Consider the following 27,516-nt stretch of genomic DNA (forward strand, 5'->3'; position numbering starts at 1 on the left):
TACTCAAAATGTTGGTATTATTAACGTTTATGTATAATTCAGCATTCACGTGTATAATTCTTGAATGTCAATGACTGAGTTTCCTATTCACAGACAGACTTCATTCATTCTTAGGGGATGACCAACAAAAGGGACATTATCCCCAAGCTTTAAAGAGAATTTGTTATTTCAAATTAATATCAAACTATCATCATGAGAAAAAAAATAAATAAAAACCTTTATTGGACTTTGTTACATTATTTTACAGTTTAGTATTGCTTTTATATTGAATTACATAAGGCGGAAGAGGGGGGCACTATAATGTTTTTGAAGTTTAGAACCTATAGAATTCTTTCTGGCTCCCCTGCTATTAAGGAACGGGAATCTGCTTTACTCTGGCAAGACCAAGGGCCAAACTCATTCACCCTCAAATCCTTTGCACTTTACTTCCACATACAAGCCTGACATACACGGCTGGTTTGAAGGACAGCAGTTCCAACCATTTGTTTCAAGCTCTGCTTCCCTATCTCCACCTCTATGTTCATCTGGTTAATTCTATAAGAATACCTCAAATCCAGCCTCTACCAGATTCTGAACATCTGTGACCCTTGAATCTCATCCAGTCTCACTTTAACCCATAATGAGATTAGCAGCTCCTATCAAGAGTGCTTTAAGTGTGTTAAGCATTCTTCAAACCATCTAAGTACATCAGTACACAGGTTCTAGGTACCAACACTGAAGCTCAGAGAGGTAAAGTCATTTGCCCTAAGTCATAAAATGTGGTATGTACTCAGTAAATATTGGCTGACCAGTTTGGCAGCTGAAAAATGAAGAAGCTGCCAAGCATGGTAGTAGCCCAGGCCTGTGATCCCAGCAACACAGGAGGCTGAGGCAAGAGGACCAGAAGTGTGAGGCCAACCTGGGCAACTTGGACCCTGTCTTAAAATAAAAAAATACTGGGGATATAACTCAGTGGTAACACGCTCCTGGGTTCAATCCCCAATTTGGGGGTGGGGGTAAAGTTGGGGTGCAAACCTAAAAGCTTGCTCCCAAGACTGTACTCATTCTGAAGGGACCACCTCTGTCATTTTACACCTGTGCTCTTGCTGCTTCCAATCTAAGTGCAGCACCATCTACCTGGATGATTAAATCAGAAGCACTTAGGACTCTACCCTCCCCCCATATCTAATTAATTTCCAGTGTTAAAATTCTAATTACCAAGTAGCCCTCACTCTCATTCCCCCCATGTCCCCTTCTACTTCTTTATTTCAAATTTCCTATGAACTGCTTCTGGTATCATCTCTCTATATCCATCCTCTCTGTATCAGCCCAAGTGACCAAAGACACAGTTTGTGCATGTTGCTCTGAAGATGCGCTCTGCTGCCCTTAACATTACAGTCCAAACTCTCATGAGGGACTATAAAGCACTTCAGAACTCAGTCCCCATATTCTCTCCCCCTCCATTCCGGCTTCACTGAACACTTTTTTCCCATCTCCCTGCTTTTAAGTGTAGTTCTGTCCATCCTCAGCAATGTCACTTCACTATATCATGTCTCTCTAGCTTACTCCTAACAGCACTTCTCTAGGAAGTCCATTGTGACACCCTCTACCCCAGGTACCTGTCCTCCTGATTCCTGCAATCCCAAAATCACAGCACTAACTCACATCAGAACCACCCATCAGCTCATTTTCACACTCCTCTACACTGTCCAAGAAGGAAGAGCCTGTGGTCTGTCATATTTAAAGCTGTGTTCCAGGGCCTGCTGTGGAATAGACACCCAGTAAATCTTTGTTAAAAGAATTGCTTTAATCCTACCTCCTTGTATGCTGCCTCTCTGGATTATATTTCTTGACAGTGCCTTAACTATTCCTCATCTACCAAAGTCTTACCCAGAGAAGATAATCGGGATAATTTTTGAATGAGTTCAAGACTCAGAAGGAACAGGGGCATCCTGATGTGATGCTAGATAAACCTGTGACTGTCCAAAAAATAATGCATGGCTATTAACTCAAAAAGCTGTTAAAGAAAGGGCCTTAAAAGTTTAATGTCTTTCTATTGTAATCAAATACCTTTATAGTGCAAATATATAACTTACATGCATTTTACTTTTACATACTCATGACAAGATCATTACATAGACATTGCGGTATTTCCCCAAATGAATCTTCATTTTAATCAAACCTACAAAGCATTTATTGAAATTAACATATCTGGCAAAGCCACAGACTTATATCAAGCTTCATCAATGCTGTAGTATTAAAAAAGTAAATAAACTCAAGCTGTAGAAGCAGCAGCCTCATCAGCAATCACGCTTCTGGAGAAGGACCCACATACATGATCCTTACCCAAGAATGATGATGCGACACACCTCCAAAGAGTTTACGCACTGAATAATGTGCTTAAATCACACAATAAAGATTTTCATGGAGGGAAATGTCATATAAATGCATTTTTTCTTTTTAAGGAGAATGCAATAGAAATATATTAATGATAGCTTCAAATATCCAATATTCTTCTATCTTATATTTTAAACGATATTTGTAGAACCCTACATATCTTTATAAAGAACTCTCTTCACAGCACAGCTGTAGTTCTCTTTAAAAACGCAAAAATGTTCTCTTGTGCTATATCCTTACAAATAAACATACATAAAAATGAAAAGTTCAGATTCTGCATCAAGCATTTTCAATCTTGCTTTTTGATATAAACCAGAATATAGTCAAATTTGCAAAGCGTTCACTTAATAGTTTAGTCGAAGCAAACTTAAAAGGGATATGAGTTTTCAGCAAAGGTGAGACCTTTAGGAACTTCAGCAGTGTCCTTGGCATTCAGAAGTTCAGCTGAAATCCCGACTGGTGAGGACTAATGGAGCCACAAGGGTCCAGACATAAAGGAGGAGGCACACCCAGCTGGAGGTGATCTTGACCCACACAGCAGGCCACTTGCTAGTCACATTCTGGAACATGGCATCAGGGCTAAGAAAACAAAAAGAGTCAGGTAAAGGAACCTGGTACCAGCATCCTGCAGACCCTAGTTAAGGCAAGAAACTCCCCTGTGAAACCTGGCTGGCACTAGTACCCCAGTACATTTCTAGGGGAAAGTTGAAGAAGCTGCTATTTTTAGTTGTTATGAGCAAATATTTGGCCTCTCAAATAGCATTTTTCCTCTTGTCAGCATGAAAGACTTCAGCTATTCTTTGGGTAAAATGCTTCAGGACCACTTGGCTGCTCTAATTATTGGTAAAAGTCTAGGTTAAAATGGGCCTCCCTGAAACGTTCCTTCCTTAGCACATTATTACTCTGACCAAAATATTTTGATATGGCCATCTCTATGTACAGAGAAAACTTGTCTACAAAGATGGGTTAAGCTCCTATAAAATATCGTGATTTTCTCTCTCAATAAATCAAGTCCAGAAAAACTCCCAAATATTTTCACTGCAAAGAATTCCAAATGGGTTTTAAATCCAGAGGGAAGAAAGTCCAAAGTCTTTCAGAGAGAGCACCGAGCAGAGCTTATTACAGGAGTAAAATAAGGGGTGATACGGTCAGGACAATAGATAAAGAGTCACAAGCGGTCCAAGGGGCTAAGTGGTCTTCCACCTTATTGTCTGTGCCTCACCTGTACCAGCTGGTCAGTGTCATCATGATGTACAAGGAAGCCAAGCAGAGCATCAGATGGAAAAACGAGTAGCTATACTGCACTCCCTCTTTCTCATTGTCCACAGCCCGTCGAGGCTGTCCATCTTCTTCATCATTGGCTCCGCTGGCATTGGTATCACCAAGGATCACGCTGTCACTCCCTGAGAGGGTCAGCTTGTTTACTTGGCTGTTGCTGGAAGTTCGGATGCTGGAAAGTAAGGAAGACAAATCAGAAAGGGGCCATGAAATGAACTGCTGCCTTTGGCCTGCAAACATTATATTAAACAAATGGTCTAAATAAAAATGATATAAATATTTCACACCCATAGACTGGAAGCCTTAATACTGTTAAAATAATAATATCCTCCCAAACTGATCTACAGAACCAATGCAAACCCTATCAAAATCTCAACTACCTTTTCTTTCTGGTACTAAGGATTGATCCCAGGGGCACTTCACTAATAAACTATTTCCCAAGCTCTTTTTATGTTTTATTTTGAGACAGGGTTTCAGTAAGACGTCCAGGGTGGTCTCATATTTATGACCCTTATTCTTCAGGCTCCTGAGTAGTTGGGATCACAGGTACTCAGGAGCCTGGCTCTGATTATCTATTTTTACAGAAACTGACAGGCTCATCCTAAAATTCACATAAAAATACAAATGACCCAAAACAATCTTAAAAAAGACCAATTTAGAGAATTCCAACTTCCCAATTTCAAAACTTACTGCAAAGCTATAGTAATCAAAACAGTTTGGTACTGGCCTAAGGTAAAACATACAAACCAATGAAACAAAACCATAGGCCTAGAAATAAAACTATTACATTTGTGGTCAACTGATTTTTGATAAAGATGCCAAGACAATTCAATGGGAGAAAGGAGAGTTTCTTCAACAAATGGTCTTGAACCTCTACCTCAAGCCATATATAAAAACAATAAAAAGATAACCTAATTAAAAAACAAGTAAAAGTCTTAAATAGAAAATTAAAGAAGCTCTACCAATAAGCACATGAATAAGATGCCTACCATTAGTTAGAGAAACACAAATCAAAATCACAACAAAATGCTACTCCACTCACTCTAGTATGGTTACAATTTAAAAGGTAGTCAATTACAGTATAATGATTAGGATATGGTCAAACTGGAAATTTTGTTGGGGGAACATAACATGATGCAGCCACTACATGGAGAACACTTTGGCAGTTCCTTAAGAAGTTAAATAGTTACCAAATAACTGAGAAATTCCACTCCTACCTATGTTCAAGAGAGCTAAAAACATACATCCACACAAAACACTTGTACACAAACATTAACAGCTGCATTTTTCAAAACAGTCACATAAGGGAAATAACCCAAATGTCCACCAACTGATTAACAACAAACTGTGTTACAGCTACACAATGGGATCCAATATTTTCTATTAAAAAAAGGAATAATTACTGTATAAGTTACTACAAGGATCAACCTCAAAACTATTCAGCAAAAGCTGTCAGACCTGACATTATTGCATTTAGTCAAGTGCCATACTATGTTTCAGTTGACGACAGGACTGCACATGACAGTGGTTCTATAAGATTACAGAACCTAATGACACTGGTGCCATCTCAGTTTATGTAATAAGCACACACTACGATGTTCGAACAATTAAATCATCTAACAACGCATTTCTCAGAGTATCCTTGTATACTCAGGACTATATATAAAACCTTCAGGACTATATATGAAACCTATGTATTTTATACACGTGTACATGTGTGCTTGTGTATATCAATATATAAAAGTATTTATATAGTGTGAGCCATGACTACATAAGGAATGTTTGAGTAGGCAAATCTACAGACACATGAAGTAGATTAATGGTTGCCAGAAGCAGAAAGGAGGGTAACTGAGGAGTGACTGCTAATGGGTTCAGGATTTTTGTACGAATGAAAATGCTTTCCTTTTGTGTTATTTTGTTGTGGTGCTAGGAATCAAACCCAGGACCCTCCACATGTCAGACAAGTATTCTACCACTGACCTACACCCCTAGCCCCAAGATTTTTTTTCTAAAAAGATAATCCATCCAGTTTTGAAAGCCACTATTTCATTCTCATTTCTTTGTAAGACTTTGAGAAATTATCTGGTGAGATGATATTCTTGACTTTAAGAAATACAAATCCCCCCTGGGAGCTGGGGATGTCACTAGGTGGTAGAGTGCTTGCCTAGCATGCTCAAGACTCTGGGTTCAATCCTCAGTACCAAAAAAAAAAAAGAAAGAAAGAAACACACATAGCTGGGTAACTGAGGTGCATAAAGAAGTTCTCATTAAAGAGAACTGTTTTTTCCATTCCTCAAAATAGTTTTAAAAGCAAAATACCTTCTTCATTCTATTATTATCTTTCATGAGAACCTTAGACTAACCACCTTTTAACTTACCTAGAATACAAAAGACAGAAAACAAAAACTGCAAGTCCTAGAAGATTTTCTGCATCCAGAAAGTGCCCCTTCTTCGATGGTGGAGCAGAGGTAGGGACTACAACAGTGGAATTTGCAGGAGTCATGGTTGGTGAAGCGATGTGTGTAATGATGCTCAGTAGGGTGGGGTTGCAGGATCGATCTGAAAATGGGAAATTTTTATTATCCATAGTTTCAGCTCATCTTGTTCCAAGAAAGAATTAAGAAATTGCCTATATATCATTCAGTGCTGATGTGAAACATGAGAATACTTCATCCAGCTGGAAACTCAGCAGTCAGTAATGTATATGTGCTGAAATTAGTGATTTAGTTTCAGAAAACAAGAAACGACAGTATCTGTCAAATTCGTAAACATCAAGCATGATTTTCCTGGCTTTATAGTTTACCTGAAAGATCTTTTTAATTATATAGTACCAAGGCTTTATGCACACAAGTTTATCCTAAGCTTTAACATAGTTATTTAATAAAAATTAAGTTACTGAGCTGGGGTTGTGGCTCAGTGGTAGAGTGCTTGTCTAGAATGTGTGAGGCACTGGGCTCAATTCTCAGCACTGCATATGAATAAATAAAAAAATAAAGGTATTTTGTCCATCTACAACTAAAAATTAAAAAAAAAAATATCATGAGAGGGGAGCTACAATAATTGTTTACCATTATAGAGTCCACAGAATGACCTATTGAGAACAATCCTATAACAGCTGTAAAAGGAGATTTTCTTACAGCTATTTCTGCCATGTCTATGACAACAAAGTAAAATAACCTTACAAAGGACCAAAACAAGGTCACCCTTGTGAAGAGCTCTTACTAGTGTCAAAAGGTCTTCCTAGGTCTTACATATGGGGAATAAAATATAAAAGGTAAACATCTGTAAATCTACAGTGACCATTGTTCAATTACAACATTTAAAATGTTGTTGTCTGTTTCATATTTGCTCTACCTCTAGTTTTTACACCCACCAAAGAGGTACTTTCCTATTTTCATCGTATAAATGTGTTGACATTCCTTACCAGGTTCATTTGTCATGGCTGACCACGTGAGGTACAGGGTGTAGAGCGTGATGACAGAGGACTGTAGGAGGCCGGAACGAGGCTGATGTTCCTAGGGAATAAAAAGGAAAACTGCCAAAGGGATTGCAAGGTCTCTCTTTCTAAAAGCCAGTGTGCTTCTCTGTGATTTGCTGAATTATTAGCAGCTGAGAACCTATTGATTTTGCTTGACAGCTGAAAGTGGACAAGCAACCTGTCAATCTGAGTTTGTTTGCAAAAGAATTAAGAAATATAAAACATCTACTGACTCTCAAGGCATTCTTTGATCCTGAAAATTCCTGTACATCACACAACAGCTTTGATTGTTTAGTCCCTTGGTGTAATAGGAAGAGTCTCAGCTCAGTCTGTTACTAATCAGTGAGGTGATCCCTCGCTTCTTTCACTGAGCTATATCCCATGCCTTTTTGTTTTTTATTTTGAGGCAGGGTCTCACTAAGTTGCCCAGGCTGGCCTTGAACTTATGATCTTCCGGCTCCCAGGTTACAGTTTTCTCACTTTTAACCCAGAAGTGAAGACTAGATGTCTTTTAATATCTAAAACGGCAATGATTTTTTTTTTTTTTTTTATCATGATGCTGGGGAAGGAACTCAGGGCTTTGTGCATATGAGGTAAGCATTCTACCAACTGAGCTATATCCCCAGCATAGCACGGTTCTTAATGTTTTCCCATCAGAACAAGCACAATGTCTCTACACTTAGTTATTCTAAGGTATGGCCAATCTTCACTACCACTGAGGTACATATTAACTCTATATAATGTTTAAAAAATGACACCCAAGAGCATGAATCTTTGTTTTTAATATTAAAGTTAACTATTTCTCCTAAAATATGTTAACTAATGACTCATAACAATCATTCCCAAGACTTACACAGTTTTAGAAGATCTATAAATTCTCAAGTTCCTCAGCTTTTTTTTTTTTTTAATATTTATTTTTTAGTTTTTGGCGGACACAACATCTTTTATTTTTGTATGTGGTGTTGGGGATCGAACCCAGGCCGCATGCATGCCAGGCGAGCGCGCTACTGCTTGAGCCACATCCCCAGCCCCCTCAGGTTTTTTTTTAAATGAAAGGGAAATTAATCATGACAGAGGCACTCAATAACATAATATATACTTATTAACTCGTAACTATGAAGACTGCAATATAATATGGAAAAATATTTAAAAGGGTAACTCAGATATAAATTCACTAAAGGGTTACTAAGTTTTTGAAATTAGTGTTAATTAAAAACTGTTCACAGGGCTGGGCATGGTGAAATCCCAGCAGCTCAGGAGCTGAGACAGACAGGAGGATTTTAAGTTCAAGGCCAGCCTCAACAACTTAGACAGAACCTATAAAAAAGGGATGTAGATGTGGCTCAGTGGTTAAGCCCCATTGGGTTCCATCCTTGGTATACAAACACAAAAACAAAAACTTTTCACAGCAGGAAGAAGCAGAAAACAACCATACCTGAATTTTTGGGTGGATCGATATAACAGAAACTACAATGCAGAGAATCAGATTAATACTGATGAAGAACTTGTTTTCTGTGCAGCCATCTGGTTTTGTGTAGAATGTGTAGAATAACCCAACAACGATGATTGACATGACATAAAAAAAGGTTGTAACAGACAGTAAAGCTGGAAAAAGAGAAACAAATATAAATATCCACAATTCTCAGAAAACTTCTACAATGAAGACCAAATTCTTTTGTATACCATATAAAAATGAAGACGTATTAAATTACCCACCCTCATGGTGGTCAAGAATTTATAACAAAATTTCAGAAGCCCCAAGGTTAGTTTCGGGTTGTGTTGGCTCAATGTTAATTTCTAAAACCCAAGAAGCAAGTGAATTCACTTCCTGGATTATCTAATTTGGTTTCATTGCCAAGATTACCAAATATTTGGTCATTCCAGTTGGAGTAAACTGCTAATTTGTCTGCTAAATAAGTAGTTCCAGAAGCTTTACATAGCTTAGATGATTCCTGGGCCCTCAAAATGGCACAATTCATAGAAAGCAATATGCCAGGAGGTGAGAGGGGTAAATAAAACAGGCATCTTTTTATAACAGTTTTTCTTCTGTGGCCACTGGCTACCCCAAACTGTTTCCGATCACAAACAATGAGAAAGTGGATCATTTGCTATTTCCTAATATCTACATGAATGCTTCTTTCTAGTCATAAGGTTAACCAAAAATTAATTACTTAATTCTGAAATTAAGAAACAGGAAAGAGACTGTATAGTACACCAAGTAAACCTGTGTTCAATTTGAAGCAAAGACTTATGAGAGAAAATTGGTTTCTACTTATCTGGATGGATTTCACATGTTTAAAATTAAACTTTCTACATTAGGTCACCAGCACAGTTCTTTTTTTTTTTTTTTAAAGAGAGAGTGAGAGAGAGAGAGGGAGAGGAAGAGAGAGAGAAAGAGAGAGAATTTTTAATATTTATTTTTTAGTTATCGGTGGACACAACATCTTTGTTTGTATGTGGTGCTGAGGATCGAACCCGGGCCGCAGGCATGCCAGGCAAGCGCGCTACCGCTTGAGCCACATCCCCAGCCCCACCAGCACAGTTCTTAATGTTTTTCCATCAGAATAGAGATAAATTTCTCTATACTTAGCTACCCTTAAGGTAGGTACAGTCAATCTTCAACTCATTAAATTCTTCTAGAGTTATATGATCCAAAATGAATTATATAAAAATTTTCTAAATAAAAAAAAAAGTATAGCTGGGTATGGTGGCACACACCTGTAATCACAGTTACTCAGAAGGCTGGGTCAGGAAGGACTACAAGTTTGAGGCCAGTCTGAGAAACTCAGAGAGAACCTGTCTCAAAAAATATAAAAGGGTGCATAGAGGGGCTTGCCTAACATGCACAAAGGCCTGGGTTCAATCCCCACTACTGCCCCACTCTCTCCAAAGGAAGGAATTATAGAAAACAGAATAGATAAAAAAATAAAATTTTACTAGAATGAAGTAAAGAAGTTTAGGAGTTCCCAGCCCAACATGATGAATGAATGATACAGAAAAATTTTTAAATCTTTTTCTAAAAAAAATAGTACTTCAAGTGACTAAGAATAGGATAAAGAATAAATAAATTTTGGTATACTGTGCCATGGAATACCAAAGAATTATATGGATATTATTCCATGCAGTTATTAAATAAATACTATACATACATAGCATATATAATCCTGTTTATATTTAAACACAAAAATGTATGTTGCATTAATACATAACTGTTAGATAATAGTGGCTACATCTAGAATAAAAAATGGATTGCAGACAAGCAGGGAATTGCATGTTTTGTCCTTTATAAATATTTTTTTTTCTCTCTCTTGCAGTGCTAAGGATTGAGCCTGGGGCATGCAAGAAGGCACTCTACCACTGAGCTATATCCCTACTCTTGCTCTTTATCAATTTCTATCACTTGTGTTTATGGTAAATACAGTATTACTTTCCTTTACACACACACACACACACACACACAAACACACACAATTTGTGAGTGTATGTGTGTGTAAATACTTCTAAAATAAGCCAAATAAGTGAAATGAAAAAACTGAGTAATTTGTATAAGCACTAAAAGCATTTAAAACTCTTATGCACTTTGATCCTTCTCCTCCTAGAAATTTAGCCTAAGGAAACAATCAGAAATGTAATCAAACATATTAGGTACTTACTTCTGTACCATAAGCCAAAATAAGTTCACAAGCTATTTCTAAGTTCAAAAAAAGCCAAATTATAAACCATTTACATGCACAATACATTAAGAAAATAAACAAAACCATGTTACACACATTTGAATTTCATACACAAAAAATATGTATGTACATGTAAAAAAAGACTATAAAAAAGACTAATATGTTAACAGTGAATAATTATTATTAGATAGTTGGACTACGGGAAATTTGTTTTCTCTTTCAGTGCTGGTGATTGAACCGAGGCCCTTACACATTGTAAGCACATACTTCTCCTCTGAGCTATACTCCCACAACTTGAGATTTTTTCTTTTCTTTTCACCCTTATTTGTTTTTATATAATGCTGAGGATCGAACCCAGTGTCTCACACGTGATAGGAAAGTGCTCTACTACTGAGCCACAACCACAGCCCCGAGTGTTTTTCTTTTGTGACAGACCTCTGTTTTCCAAGTTCTTGACACAGCATCTATTATTTATAATGGGGGATGGGACTGGCAATGAGAAGTCTCAACTGTTATTTTAAAAATGCAATAAAGCCTAATAAACAGAAGGCTACAAAGCCCCTCCCCATTATGAAATAGGTTTTAAATTCTATTCCCTACCTAGAAATGTGAAGTCTTCTTTTCCCACCAGAAAGCTTTCACAAGAGGTGTGGGGTCACACTCTGAATAAAGCAGTTACCCCTATCCACTTGAGGTATATGGGCAGCTGTCCCAAATGTAGAACCTACTTGATTTCCCTGTCCATTGAAACAGGTTTGCCCAAACCAGGAGTACGTCACTAAATATTTTCCTTATCTAAACACAGGTAGTTATACTATAAATCTCAAAATAAATTGGCTCAGAGAATCCAGTGATTTAAAATATCTTTGCTGTTCCCTTCTGGAAACCCAACTGGAAAATTTTAGCTTTTTTAAAAAGCTCTATATTGGAGTTTATACATTTAATCACTGGAGATTTTATTGTACATTCTGTTTAATGCAGCAGCATGGCTCTCAGAGGTGAGTTTAGCTACTTACCGGCATACCAGACCCTTGGGTTTCCTTCTTCCATACGACTCACCCATGATTCATTCCAAGAGTGGGCAAAGTCTACCAAGAGTACCAGCTGGATGAGGATGAAGAAAGCAGCCCCCACCATGCCGACAACAAACCAGACTACAAACCAAAAGAATGGAGTTATTCTTTCCCACAGGAAGAACATTTCAGAATTACTTTCAACATTCTAAAGATTTCAATATAGTTAAGACATTCTGTCCCCAGCAGTATAGCAATACTACTACAATTCCAAACTCAAATAGCATTCTCTGAGCAGTGTCCTATTAGGTTTCAGACCTTTTAAAACTTGTTTTAGCTTGTGCCAAGGGAGCCAAGGGTCTGACATTCCAACTGGTTTTATATAAGTCCTTTCCTTTACTTTTATGGGTGGGAGATTGCAACAGACAGCCTCAAATGTTACTTGATGCCATGTTTAGGAAGCAGGTTACAAATGAGATAATGGAATAGAAGAGTTACAAGTCCTCACATTGACAAGGTTTCTGATTAACTTTATTTTGCCAAGTAAGACGATATGCTATCAAAATATTACCAAAAGATTAGCATATGGTTCCCAAAAAGCTGAGAACAGGCTGAATGCCTCCTGGATTTAATCAATCACTGCTGCAATATTAGTATATCATCTCAGTTAATGGCTGCAAAATCATTAAGGAAAGTATAGCTCTAAGTCAATCATCTATAAAACTGTACATCTTATAACTAACCCAACAGTAGTGAGCCATACCTGAAGTGAAAGAGCCCCCAGGGATGTAGAAAGATCCAACCATGATACCAACAATGGCAGCAATTTTGAAAAACCAAAACCTATTAAAAACAAAAATGCATTTATGTAATGTTAATTTGAGTTCTTACACTGAGAAACATAAATTTCTAAATGCAAAAATAAAGCCTTAATAGCATTACCAAAATGAATGACTGGCTTATTCATTTGATATGAGGCTACTTCATTCAATATTTCATATAAAAGACATCAGCAGCACAGAAAGTAATTCATTCACATTTATTATAAGAGAAACATGCAAATGTAAGAATCCACTTTTAGCACTTAAAATAAGGACTTTTCTAGAATTATGGGTTCTAATAGGGTTAGTACATACAGATCCATTAACTACTAGGTTTGTGAGAAAATTTATTACCAAATCCTCCATTTATAACACAGGACATAAAAACATTGCCCACAATCACACAGCTTATTACCAGCAAAGCCAGGGCCAAATCTGACTTTCAGTGTATCATCTTTTTTTCAATATATACATCTTTTAGTTGTTGATAGACCTTTATTTTACTTATTTATATACAGTGCTGAGACTCGAACCCAGTGCCTCACACATGTCAGGCAAGTGTGCTACCACTGAGCCACAGTCACAGCCCCTCAGTGTATCATCTTTAATAATTGCCTTGCATGGCAGAAGAGAAATCACTGGCTGAAAGATCTCAGGCAAAATATATTTAACCTCTGAAATTCAATTACTACACCTATAAAAAGGGAGATTACAAGAATTTACAAAACTGTTTTCAGTTTTCAAATGAGAAATATTATATATGTGTGTGTGTGTATGGGAAATTGGTGATCAGGAGTAGGAAGCATTAAAATCAGCAGTCCATATATATTCACTATCTTTTTCATACACTGCTTAAATGTGTCAAGTACATGTTTCTATTTAAACAGCAGAAAGGAAAATGTGCATTGTGTGTAGGGCTTAGCACAGTGTATGTGTTCAAAAGTGTTCAACAGGGACAAGGATGTGGCTTGGTGGTAGAGTGCTTGACTAATATGTGAGAAACCCTGGGTTTAATCCCTGGCACTGCAAAAAAAAAAAAAAAAAAAAGAGGGCAATAAGATAACTCCCTGTCCCCTCCATGTTGTAGGGCTCCAGCTGAAAATTACATTAACAATTTCATGTGTATTATAATATAATAAAATAAAAAATACATCCGGCCCACTGACTGACATATTCTACTGCTTTCATCAGAATGGGCGCATTACCTGCTGAAGGAGAGGAAAGGCCACACCATAATACAACGACAAACAGTCTTACATACCCATTGTGTACTGCTGCTCTGGGATCTTTACTTGTTTTTACTTTTAACATGAGCAAAAAGAAGGCAAAGAAAAAGATGGCCAAGGCAAAGTTGATCCGATACACAGCTTTAAAACCGACCAGCACATCACAATCTTTATCTGCCTTTATATCAGCCACACTGATTTTAAATCCCCCTTCGCAGAATCCAGGAATCTGAGGGGGGAAAAAAAATTCCAAAGTTATGGAAATATTCATGTTAATCAGAGATTCTATTTCACCATAGGAAAGCCTGGATTTATAAAACTGACCACTTCAGCAACTGCAAGGCTGGCTGTGGGATTTTTTTTTTTTTTTTTTTAATATTTATCTTTTTTTAGTTGTAGTTGGACACATTACCTTTATTTTATTTATTTTTATGTGGTGCTGAGGATTGAACCCAGGGCTTCACACATGCTGGGTGAGCACTCTACCGCTGAGCTACAACCCCAGCCCTGGCTGTGGGATTTTTGTCTTTTATTTCCCACTGACTAACAATATGGTTTCCAAAGAGTATAAACAACTTGCACTCAAAAACAAAAGTGCTCTCTTCTTTGCTAATGAGGTCATCTCAATTTTCCCATGAGATTTTCCAACTATCAAAGATTTCTTCCAAAGGAGAAGGACTAATCTTGCTTAAAGTTTAAATCTACAAGGAAAAAAAAAAAGGCTTAGGATCCCTTTTAAACTCTGTTTCCTCTGGGTTTTGAAACCAGAGCCTGAATCTGTTCATTCTGACCACCTTTATATCTGAAAAAGGACTAATGTCCTAACGACCAAGTCTTGGCTACACTCAAAAATAATTTAAATACATAAAATTAAAATTACAATGATCTTGACTGAATATAACAGTAAAAATAATTAAACTGAAAATAAAATTTAAAAAGTATCTTATCCATCTACTACAAAAAAAAATTTTTTTTTAAAAGTCAGCATGTTAAGGGTACTGTTATTTCTACTTACCTTCTTCAGCTGAGTTTCCATCCCTTCCGTCAGCATGATACAGGACACAGCAGTTCCCAAGAGGAGAATAAAAGCATAGATGAGTCGAGTCACAGTGGAATTTTTAGTGTTGGGGCAGCAACTACACAACAAGCATGATGCGCCACTGCAGAGGCAGGGGACCTGCAGAGAGAACATCACAAGCAGTCTGAATCTCCTTCAGTGCTCTGGAGTCAATGTTATTTCTGCCACTTTACCTCAGCAAGTTACATAATCTAGTTCTATTTCTCCATCTGTAAAATGGATCTAACAACAGAATTTTCCTCTCTTCCACTTTGCTGAATTAAAAATGAGCATTTAACATAGTGTCTAAAACAAAGAGCCCAATAATTATATCCAGAGAGCATATTTTTTTGTGTTGTAACAATGTAAGAAAGATATAAACTTAACTCCATTTGCTGTTTCCTGAGAATCCCTAGTTGCCAAAGTTGTTACAGCGACCTCTTAAAAAATAATGATAGAGAGCTCGGGTTGTGGCTCAGTGGTGAGTGCCTAGCACGTGTGAGGTACTGGGTTCAATCCTCAGCACACATAAAAATAAATAAATAAATAAAGGTCCAAAATAATGATAGAGGTAGAATGCTTGCCTAGCATGCACGAGGCCCTGGGTTTAATCCTCAGTACTGAAAAATAATAAAAACAACAGTCATTTAGCTCCATTCAAAAATAACAAAGAGATTTCTCAAAAAGTTAAATATGCATGGTGATACATACCTATAATTCCAACTACTGGGGAGTTGAGGTCACAGAATTACAAGTTTAAGGCCAGGCTGGAAAACTTAGGGAACACTGTCTCAAAATAAAATAAAATGGTCTGGGGCTATAGCACAGCAGTAAGAGTGCTTACTTTGCATGCACAAGGTCCTAAGTTCAATCCCCAGTACCAGAAAAAAAAAAAAAAAAAAAAAAATCAAAACACAGAATTATCATCTGATCAAGTTTTTCCATACCTAAGTATAAACACTCAAAGAAAATGAAATACTTTTTCATACAAAAAGATAATTGTTCCCAGGAGCACTATTCACAATCAACAAGTTTGAGGCCAGCCTCAGCAACTTAGTAAGACCCAGAGCAACTTAGCAAGATCCTGTCTCAAGATAATAAGCTTGGGGATGGATGTAGTTCAGTGGTAAAGCATCTCTGGAACTCAATCTCCAATACCAAAAAATAAATAAACAAATAAGAGTCAATATTATGCTATGTGACTTTTACTTCTGATTAAAAAAAAAAAAAATCAGCTGAAACAAGCAACCCAGGGGAAAGGATATAATTTGAAACATTTATATGCATACTTGATTAGGAAATTGCTTGACTGACTTTTGACAGGTGAGGTTATCAAGTCAGTCACTTGACAAAGTCAGGCTAATTCAGAATTAGCAGAAGTAGATGTAAACAATGGATCACTTTGGCTTTATAATACAGTCCCAATAATAATTTTTTGTTTTTAACAGATGATACCTTGTGTGAACTTCACCAGGATTTTGTAAGGTTTGAAGCAAGCTGCTAAACTTAAAAGCCTAGTCTTCTCATCTGTAAAAAGAATATAATACCATCTACCTGAACAGGGTTACTGTGTGAAAAATATGATGACATCCAGAACATAAATATACATTGAATCCCTTCTATATATTTATTGTGTAATTCCAATAGCTAGTAAGAAACAGACCAAGCCAGTATCAGGCCCAAACACCAAAATGAAGTCTGTTTCTGGTAACAGAAATACAGAAATACAGAAATTCTGACCCAGCATAATGGTACATACTATAATCCCAGTAACTGGAGGGAAGGAGCAAGACCCTCCCTCAAAAGTTAAAAAGAGCTGAGAGGGTGTAAGTGCAATGGTAGAGCAGTTGGCTAGCATGTATGAGGCCCTGGATTAAACCCCCAGTGCTGCAAATAAATAAATAAAACAGGCAAAAACTGGCACTAATTCTTCAGACTTATTTTATCTATACTCACACACTATCTCCCTTTAGCTATGTTTTGCCTGATAAATTCAAACAATTTCACAGTAATCACCTACTGTCTGTTATGGGTTGAACTGTGCTCTCTCTAATGGTGAATTCCTAATTCCCAGTATCTCAGATTGTGACCAATTTGGAAACAGGGTCCCTGCAGATGTAGTAAGATAAGACCATATTGGTGTATAGTGGGCACAAAACCCAATATGACTAGTCAGTCATAAAAAGGAGAAATGTGGACACAGATTTGCAACACAGGGTTGCGATGAGAAGATGAAGACAGAGCTTAACAGGCCAAAGGATGTCAAAGACCACCAGCAAACCCAAGAGAAGACACGGGAGGGAAAAGATTCTCCCAAATTCAGAAGGAATCAACCTTGTTGATAACCTTAACCATTCTGTCCCATTGTCCCAGATGTGGAAGACTTACAAAAACTTAAAATGAACAACAAATATACTGCTTACGGCAACTGAAATATTTGACTATTATTTTTGCAGAACTGAAAACTTGGACTTAATGAGTTAATCTTGGACTTCCAACCTCCAAGAATTGAGACAATAAATTGCCTTTGTTTAAGTCACCCAATGGGTAATACCTTGTTATACAGTCCTAGCAAACTAATACATCCATTTATTTACCAACTATCATACCTGTAACTAACCACCTTTAGTGTTCTATCTCCTGCACCTTTACATAGTAAAAATGAGTAAATGTGCAACAAACCTGTCCTATGTGTTATATCATTTCCCTTTTCCATTGAAAGACAACTCTACTTTTTCAGGTGTTGGGGCCCAAAACCCAATCATCCTGGATGTCTTTTCATTTTCCAAAATCCTCAACCAGTTTGTCAGCGCATCAGCACCATCGTCAAAGTATAACCAGGATTTGACTTCCTTCATAGCATCCTTTACCATCACCTTGGTTCAAGCTACAACTATTGACTCTCATCTGGATTATGCATAAACTCAATCTCACTGCTGTAGGGACCCAGTGGGGTCCCTGAAGTGGTATAAAGATTACTTTAAGCTGAAGACACTGGATAGTCAATAAATGCAGGGAGGAAAAGGCCTTCTCAGAACTTTCCTCAACTGACTAAAAGCAGCAACTCCTGGGAAATCTCCTAGGCTGCCATATATTCCTGTTCCAGGGGAGTTTAAAGAAGTACCTTTCACCTCTGTAAACAAGCATTATTAAAAATCTTATCTGCCATTTACCCTCCTAAAAACTCTGTCTTTCCTAAGGGAATAAAAACAAAACAAAACAAAAAAACAACTATTTATTCTTCCTATAGAAGCCTCTTTGTGTCCCCTATAAAGTCAGGGACATAAGCTCCTTTGAATTACTCACTAACTATTCCAGTGTGTATGTCTGCTACAAATTATAAACTCTTTTTAGAGGGCTGGGGATGTGGCTCAAGCGGTAACGCGCTCGCCTGGCATGCATGTGGCCCGGGTTCGATCCTCAGCACCACATACAAACAAAGATGTTGTGTCCACCGAAAACTAAAAAATAAATATTAAAAAACTCTCTCTCTCTAAAAAAAAAAAAAAAAAAGAAAGAAAGAAAAGAAAACCCAAAGACAAATGGGATGCAGTGGCACAATGTAATCCCAGCTATTTGGGAGACTGAGACAGGAGAACTTCAAGTTTTAAGGCCAGTTTCCACAATTTAGTGAGATACTCTCAAAATAAAAAGATCTGGGATGTAGCCAAGTGGTGAGTACCCCTGGGTTCAATCCCCAGCACCACAATAAGTAAATAAATAAATAAGACCCTGTATCAAAATAAATTTTTTTTTAAAAGGCTGAGATGTATCTCTGAGGTACAGCACTGCTGGGTTCAATCTCCAGTATTATGGGGAAAAAAACATTAAACATCTATATTTTTTTCCCTCTTGCTAATCTCTCTTTTGTGAGTTTAGGAGGGAGATTTTCCTTCCCTATATTGTTTTATCCTTACGTTTCCACTATCTATTCCCCACACAGCAACTAGAACCAATCTTGTTAAAACACATGTCAGATTATGTCAATCCTCTTTTCAAACTCTGCAATGGCTTCCCTTATCTCTTAAAAGTAAAAGCCAAAGTCCTTAAACTCTGTAAAACTGGGCTAGGAATGTAGTTCTGTGGTTCAGCGAACATGTCTTTAGCATGTCCAAGGTCCTGGGTTCAAAAGAGACAAAACAAAACACAACCCAGTAAGACCATATAATGGATATCCATGTGATTTCCATTTGTTTTTGTTTTCTCTTGCTGGGGATGGAACCCAGGACCTCCAGCATGCTAAGACAAACACTCTACTGCTGAGCGAGTCCCCTGCCCCCACTGCTGCCTTTCTTACTTAATTTCCTGTTATTCTTCGCACTCACTCCACTCTGGTATAATAAACTCCTTGACATTCCTACTGAATAAAAGGACTGATAAATATAAAAGCCATTTCTAGATATAGCATCAATTAAAATCCTAGTTTGAACTCAAAGCCAAAATGTTTTTCAGGTTATCAAGATAGGAAAGACATTTTGTTTCAAAATACCAATCAATTCACTCCTTAGTATCAATATTGTCAAGTATATATTTTAACTATTTTGTAAATAGATTTATTCCATTAGTGACTGTAAAAATCAACTAGTGAGGGCTAGTGGCTCAGTGATAGTGTTTGTCTAGCATGTGTGAGGTACTGGGTTTGATCATCAGCACCACATAAAAATAAATAAAATAAAAGTATTGTATTTATCTACAACTAAAAAATTCTTTTAAATCAACTGGTAAAGATTTTTCGGTTTAATGTAATAGAAAATTTAAAAAATTGTAAAGTTAATAACTACTTCATAAAACTTGGGCTGCATTGGATTAACTACGTAAAGTGAATTTAGCATTAGATGAACTACATAAAGTGTATTTAAGTCAAGATCAAAAAACTGCTCAAGAAACCCCTAAATGGCCTAACTTCTTTTTTCTCTTAAGATAAACAACCTTAAAAGATAGAAAATATTTTCTGTCCCTAAGAAACAGTAGTGGAATGTGCTGAGACCGAATCTTTGGTCAATTGCATCATATAGGGAATTAAGAAACAATTAGGAAATGATTCAAGGAACCATGCTCCTCTGAAGCATAAATAAGGTAATTCAACATATTCTCTTTCAAAAATCCTAACATCTTCTTTTCAAAATGGTTACCGTTTACAAAGTGATTCACTTTGTCACTTTATCTGCACAACAGTTCTCGATGTGAGGAATAACAGTGTTTTTCCTCACAAAAAAATAACCTGTACAGGTCCCAAAATGTTAAAGGCCACAGCCTCCAGTTTTGGTGAGCCACCCTTGCACCAGAACCGCAGGCAGGCTTTGGTTAAAATCCCAATCCTGCCACGTACTCCGTAGCTTTGGCAAATCCCGTCTTATGGAATAAAAACATGATTCAAACCGTCCCAAATTAAAGGACGCCACCTTAAGAAGAGCTTCCAAATGAACCCACGGGCCCCCGCGGCAGGGCTCCCATTCCTTGGTACCACTCCAGCGCCCAAGGAACCTAGAGTCCAGAAGGTTCGCGGGGGCGGGGCAATCGGAATTGTAAACAATGGCAGTTAGGCCTCCCACGTTCCTCCGTGAATGCGGAAGTCGACCCGAGCAGCTCCAAGCCCACCTGGGGACATCGTAGACTGTGGCCTAGACCCTCCGCAGCCCCGGGCCTAGCTCCTTCTCCCGCGGGCACCTGGGGCCGAAGCCCGTTCGGATCTGGGATAGGGACCAGTGCCATTCCCTGAATACCACAGGTCCGTCGAGGGCACAGGACTCCGAACTCACCCAGCTGGCGAGGGAGAAAACGCCCAGCACAGCCCCCATGGTGATGCTGTGATGGAGGTGGCCGGTCCGGATGGAGGTGCTCACACGATGTTAAGTGCCAGCTGAGGCGTCGCCCCAGAAACGCGACGGTATCTCGGGCCGGAAGTACAGCCCACCCCCTCCCACGACGCGCGGTTTGCGTCATTGCGTGGTCCCGCCCACTACCCTCCGCAGTAGCTGCCTAGAGGGCACCTGTGATTGGCAGGAGATGGGAGAGGCGTGGCTAAGTCTGCCTTGAGGGCAAGAATGCAAAAGCTGCTTTCCTCTGTCTATTGTATTACTGGGAGGCTGATCTGAAGATCTAGGATGTCCGGAAGTGCATAGATATGCACAAAGAGATACGCTGTCTACCCTCATAGAACTTGTGACCTAGGTTGAGGAGACTGACGATGAACATAAATGCATTAAGCCATAGTGTGATGAAAACTGTGAAGAAGAAGTATAAGGAATATTTTTTCAATAAAAGAATAGCTTAGTGGTAGAGTACTCTGGGTTGCATACACAGCACCAGGGAGAAAATGCATAATTATATATATTATATTTGTATATAAGTTGTATGTATTATATAAAGTTATATGTATAATTAAATATATATTTAAGTGCCCACTTTATAAGGGAAATATAGTTTAGTTGGGAAGTAGTCATAGAAGTCTTTTCTGAGTAATTTATATTTGACTTGTGAACAGAAGGTTGGATCCAAGTTAACCAAGAAATGTTTCCTATGTCAAAGGACAATTCTGGGTTCAATTCCCAGTAGTGGGAAAAAAAAAATAACGTCATTATGTTTTTTGGTGGTCATAAACTGAACTTTCTATGAAGAGTAAAGACAGATGGCAGAAGTTGGAGCTGTTAGAAAACATGAGCCTTCTTGTGGGTTCTGAGATTATGGTTTAGTGTTTTCTTCTGGAAGGGCCAAGTGAAGTTAATGAAGCTACAAATGATCAATCCTGGTAAACAGTGAAAACTGGCAAGCTTTGTAGGGTTTCAGAGGTTGAGTCCATAGTGAAATAGACCCAAGATGAAGCAGAATATAATGACAGAAGGGCACAGCACAGGAAAGCAGCCACATGGCAACTAGGAATCACCACTGATCCGATAAATAAACATGTTTCAAGCAAATTGAGATTTCCCCCTTCTAGGAACACAGGCTTAACAGATAAGCATCCTACAAAGCAAGTAGAGATACCCCCCTGAGCAGCTGCATCTCCTGAGCACCAAATGGAGATTCCCCTCAGTGGCAACCTCCTTGCCACTTGACAAAGCTCTGTGTACTGTACAAACACCTCAACTTTCACCTTTATTCTTTTCCCCCTTTGATCCCAAGCCTGCTGCAACACCCAATGCCCCTTAAATCTGTCTTCCAGGTGTGACATACTGGAATTAATGGTTCCTTTTCCTGCTTCACCATCAACTTCTCCACCTTTTTTTCTGGGGATTTGAGTGGCCAGACCAAGTCATCAGGGATCCTGGAGTTCAGCTTCCATCTGGGGCCCTGGTAACAATTACACAGGATCTGATGAGGGCAAGTACAGTACTAAGCAGTACATTACTAGGCTATGCATGATTAATTGCTAGGACAATTGTAACAGAGTCTTAGAAGCTGCTTTTGCTACAAAGCCCTGGCTCTTCAGTTGGGCCTGCAAATATAACTAAGGGCAGGAATAAGTCTGGTATCTCCACCTTCATTTTGTATCTTCCTGCCTTGCTACCTTAAACTTTGGGTCAGATTACTGCTCAGCTCTACATGTAGGTAGGTTAATCACTTAAGTCTGTGTAAAAATTGGTATTTCTAGGTTTGTGACCCCTATATTTACATAACCTATCTAGTCCCCCTTCAAGACTGAAGACACCAAGATAAGAATAAGGCATTTTTAAGATTTGCAAGGACATTCAACAATCAGCTTTTACAAGGTCCTGTCCAGTCCCTCTGGAGAGGTGCCCAGAGGTCTTCAGTCATTACCCTAAACTTAGTCACATTGGATTCCAGGAACAGCAGAGCCTTGTAAGCAGATCACCCCATGATAAGATCACCTCCCCAAGGGGGAGCAATTACCCCATGACAGGAACTTAGGCTGCTCTCCTAAGCAGGAACAGTCATCTCATAAGAACTGGATTGTCCCTTAAAACAATAAAGACTTCTCCTGGAGCCACCTTGCAGAACAAAAAGCTGAGATAATGATCAGCAGGACCAAGACTGCTTAATTATGCACACTTCTCACTCCCTGTCCCAGTTCTTCCTCTATTTAAACTTAAAGCTCATGTCAGCACCCCCAAAGACATGACTACAGACTCCTGTTCTCTCTTGTCTTCTCAATGTAGCTAGATTGATTAAATTCTTTTCTATTTCATCATTATTTTTGTTTGTGTGTGTGTTTTGGGGAGGGTGGAAGTGGCAGGACAGAATTTGTTGGGACTACCAGAGTCAGGCCTCTAGCCTAGGACTCCAGTAACACTTATCTCTTATGGGAACAAAGCTATAGTCAAAACTAATTAGCTTTACTGGACTGAAGGTATAGCTCAGTGGTAGAGCGCTTTCCACGCACGTGCAAGGCCCTGAATTGGATTCTGACACTTTTCCTGAAAAACCAGCCTCTACCTCAGAGCAAAGCCTGTCCAAGGAAGGGACATGACCTTTGTCCTTGGAAAAACCCACAGAGCACTCCTAGGCACATTCCCACCCTACTAAGTTGTTTATCTACAGGAGAGATCTGCTGCGCCAGGTGTCCCTGACTCAGTCAGGCTAGGTGGGGATCCATAGCAGCCCCCTAGCAGCCACCAATCAGCATGAGACAGGGAAATACCTGGGATGCCAGATAACCCTCCCAGCAGTTTATGGTGGTTGATAACAAATTGGAAAACCATGTAGTTCAGTATGTACACCCCTCTTGGCTTAAACCAATCAGTTCGAATGAATACCCCTTTTGTACTGACCAATCACCCCTACCTAACTTGTTCCCAACAGTGAATGTGCTAATCATGTTTTAGAGTTGTTATTTGATTTTCCCGCGGTGTGTGATGATTTGCTATGATGTATGTGAAGTCCCTGCCCTCTCCAAAAAATGTATAAAACTGCTGCAAACCCTGGGCTCAGGGTCTCTCAGCGTCACCAGTTGCTGTGTGTGCGCTCGGAGGACCGAGCTAGCTTGCAATAAACACCTCTTTGCTGCTTACATAGATCTTGGGTCTCTGGTGGTCTTTGGGGGTCCCGAATTCGAGCATAACACTCCCCTGAATTAGGTTCATTGAGCTTATTCAGCAAGGGAGAACACACACCAGAGACACTAGGAGATGTCTTGGTAAGATGTAAGTGGGAGGAGTTTATTTTAGGACTTGTGTTTATGCAGCTAATGCTAAGGAAATAGGGATCTGTTTTGCACTGGACACGGTCAAGTAGGTGGGGCAATTCAGTGACTAGGTATCTAATCATTTTTATCCAGGAGGTAGGAGGATTAAAGGTTGGAAAAGCAGCAGAACCCAGTCCTGTTACAAGAGGAGATATATAGTTATATTTATGGGGCCAGAATGGTCTTGGCTCTAGTTTCAACCACAGAGTAGCCTTATCTGGCATTTGTTTATATTTTTCAATCACTGTTTATGTTCAGTTAGGATATTGGGCCCAGCTGCCAGCAGAATAGTTTTTTTAATTTGTTTTGTTTTTGACTTTTTGCAGTGGTGGGGATGGAAGTCAGAGCCTCATGCACATTAGGCAAGCGCTCCACCACTGACCTATAGCCCCAGCCTTCATTTTTCATTTTCTTTTTTTTTTTATGTTTACATATTCTTTTGACATTTACATTTTTTTTACATAAATAAAATACATTTTAATTATTTATTTTTACATGGTGTTGAAGATTTTAAACCAGGGCCTCACACATGCTAGGCAAGTGCTATACCACTGAGCTACAGGCCCAGCCCTCATTTTTCATTTTCTTAACTGCGAGTGTTTATACTCCCATGTATGTGATACCATCCATCTCTTTATTGCTTCTGGTCTTTAGATAGTTGTGGGTCTACTCTAGTTGTCAAAAATTTGAAGGGCAGATCTTTGAGATCATCTACTTCAATTTATCACCTCATGCAAGACCCCCTCAACATCCCTTATAAGATACAGGATTCACTGACAACCAAGGAAGCTCCTCACATCTTTTTTTTTTTTTTTTTTTTAAACTGCATAAAAGAGTATACAGTGAAATAAAGTTTCCTTCCCATCTTACCACTCCCAATCTTCCAGATCTCCTTCCAAAGTTTGTGTATACTTATGCTAGCATTATCTACTACACCTTTTTAGACATGGTACTATTCCAAATACATGGTGCTGTACATTGCTTTTATTCACTTAACTTATTCATTCAATAAATATTTACCAAGCTCTTACTATGTATCAGGCACTATTTCCAGTGATAAGAAAACAGTAAGGAACGAAACAAAGTACTTCATGGGGGCTGGGATTGTGGCTCAGCAGTAGAGCACTTGCCTAGTAAGTGTAAGGCACAGGGTTTGATTCTTAGCACTGCATGTAAATAAATAAATAAAATTATAGGTCTACCAAGAACTCATACAAATATTTTTTTAAAAAGTACCTAACCTTAAAACAAACTTAATCCTAGTGAAGAGATAAGTAATAAAGAAACATAACCATCAGACGTTAACAAGATTAGTGAAGAAAGAAAAGAAGAAAAAGAGAATTCAGATTTGTGGGGATCTACTGATTTTTTTTTTTTTTTCCTTTGAGACTGGATCTTGCTGTGTTGCACAGGCTGGACTTCAACCAGAAGCCCTCTTGCCTTAGCCTCACTGAGTGGCTGAGACTACAGGCATGTGCTACCATAACTGGCTCATTAGTTTACTAATTTAAAGAGAGGTCAGGGGCTGAGATTATAGCATAGTGGTAAATTCTTGCATCACATGCACAAAGTCCTGGTTCAATTCCTAGTACTGCAAAATAAATAAAGAGGAGGCAGGACATGTCTTTTTTGGGGATGGGATATAAGAGCAGAGACATGAAGGAAGAGAGGACCCAAGCGATAGGGCTATCTGGAGGAAGACTGGTCCCAGTGTGGACCAGCAAAAGCCAAGACGTCAAACCTACAAAAACAAGACAAAAGAAAAACACAAGGCTAGTGTGCTGCAGCATGGACAGGCAGGAAAATGGTGAGAGGTGAGGTTGGGCAAGTGTTCAGGGGATAATTCACCTAAAGGGATTGTTAATTACAACAAATCTAGATTTTATTATAAAGGTGATGCAAAGCTGTTAAGAGGCTTTAAACAGAATATCATGGAAACCAGATTTAAAGATAGGTAGTTAGTGTAATTAGGTAAACTGGGTCTAATATCGAGTAAGATACATAAAATGGAGACCATTATAGAGAACGGAGTCCAGAAAACCCGAGCAGCACTTGGGGAAAGTGAAATTTTAATGACCCAAGGCCTGGAATCCACCCTAAGAAACTGTTAATGAAGCAGCTCCCAGCAAACAGGGAGGTGCTAATCAAACCACCCCAGGCCCTTCCTGCCCAGATTACTCCTTCAGCCCACCTATCTCCCACCTTTAGGGCCTTCCCACCCGCATTCTATCACTGAAAGACAAAGGGAAACAAAGGACAGGAGCGTGGGAAAGCTAAAAGAAGACTTTAGTTATAAAAAAGGGAAGAAGTCCCCCTTCCATGGATTCCACCTTTTGGGTCCCCTTCTTCCTCCTCCTCCTCCTCTGGGAAAAAGTCTTTTCTGTTGTCTTTTATAAAGCTTCAGGTTTCCACTCTAAACTTACATTGTCATGCTCCTCTGGTGCTATACTTCTGCATTTGGGAAGCGAGGACTGGTCACCTGTAAACAACAGTAACATCATGATCTTATTTACACTTTAAAAGGAACATTTCTGGACACTGGTTGGAGTACAGATCACACAATTCCTCTTCCTTGTAATTGTTTTCTTGGTCAGTTCAAGAATTCACTTACCCAGCAGATAGTAGTCTAATACACATATAGACTCTGGTCCCCTCCTTTTTAAAATGCCCTTTAAAAGTTGTCTTTTATCATATTTTTTTTTTTTTCTGTATTTTACAGCACACAACCGGCTAAGTCAGTTCAAAAATTACACAGGGAAGGAGGATGTCTAAGAGTAGAAGCAGGACTAGTTAACAAGATAGGTCTATTATCTAAACTGTATCTCCAGCTGTAACTTCCCCTGGACCCTTTAAATTCTTGCAAGAGTCATCTATTTTAGGAATGTACCGGAATCTATTTACTCAAACCTTCTATTGATGGACACTTGCAGTTTCAATTCTTTTGCTTTTACAATAAAGAAAGGAACATTCTTTGTGCTCAGGTTCCAGTATTCTACAGCATTGTTCCAGGAAGTGTAATCCGACCATAAGTTAAAATACATTATTTCCCATATTGAAATTGATTCTGGTGAGGAAATTCTCAGCCAAAGAAATAAGTTTATTTACTCCTTGCTCCCAACTTCAGAGATTATAACAGACAGGAATCCACCATTCCTCCCAAATTAATTTTCCAGTCTTTTAAAAAACATTCTCTGTCCGGCAAGCTTCTGCCTGAGGGTCCCTCTCCTTCCCAAACGGTCCCCGTATCCGGTTACAGAGAGATTAACAGACAAAAGCCGCTCTAGAACCAAAAGTCCAGCCCCTGGCCTCTGTGTCCCTCTTCTCGCATCTTCCCGGGGACCAAGTTCCGGGCTGACAAACCTAACCAGACGGCTCGAGACTCCGGATCCCGATCCCCACCCTCTTCTCCCTCTTCCGCCCGCACCGCGGCTGCGGAAAGCGACGCGAATCC

The 27,516-nt window shown here is 38.8% G+C and overlaps 1 protein-coding gene and 1 long non-coding RNA gene across 2 annotated transcripts; both read right to left on the reverse strand.

Annotated features, from left to right (window-relative positions):
- Positions 1 to 190: 190 nt before the first annotated feature.
- Positions 191 to 20,832, reverse strand: Serinc3 (serine incorporator 3). The gene is made up of 10 exons (XM_076851877.1): positions 20,683 to 20,832; positions 14,882 to 15,043; positions 13,902 to 14,095; positions 12,583 to 12,662; positions 11,823 to 11,960; positions 8,568 to 8,737; positions 7,079 to 7,169; positions 6,033 to 6,213; positions 3,599 to 3,826; positions 191 to 2,955 (listed from the first exon to the last, which is right to left on the reverse strand). The coding sequence occupies exons 1-10, from the start codon at positions 20,719 to 20,721 to the stop codon at positions 2,817 to 2,819; spliced, it is 1,422 nt and encodes a 473-aa protein (XP_076707992.1). The 5' UTR covers positions 20,722 to 20,832; the 3' UTR covers positions 191 to 2,816.
- A 1,285-nt stretch (positions 20,833 to 22,117) lies between these two features.
- Positions 22,118 to 27,460, reverse strand: LOC143394469 (uncharacterized). The gene is made up of 3 exons (XR_013090703.1): positions 26,677 to 27,460; positions 26,489 to 26,544; positions 22,118 to 22,213 (listed from the first exon to the last, which is right to left on the reverse strand). It is a non-coding gene; the product is annotated as an uncharacterized LOC143394469 (long non-coding RNA).
- Between the last annotated feature and the right edge of the window lie 56 nt (positions 27,461 to 27,516).

The sequence above is a fragment of the Callospermophilus lateralis genome, chromosome 3 (assembly GCF_048772815.1).
Source record: "Callospermophilus lateralis isolate mCalLat2 chromosome 3, mCalLat2.hap1, whole genome shotgun sequence".
NCBI lineage: Eukaryota > Metazoa > Chordata > Mammalia > Rodentia > Sciuridae > Callospermophilus > Callospermophilus lateralis.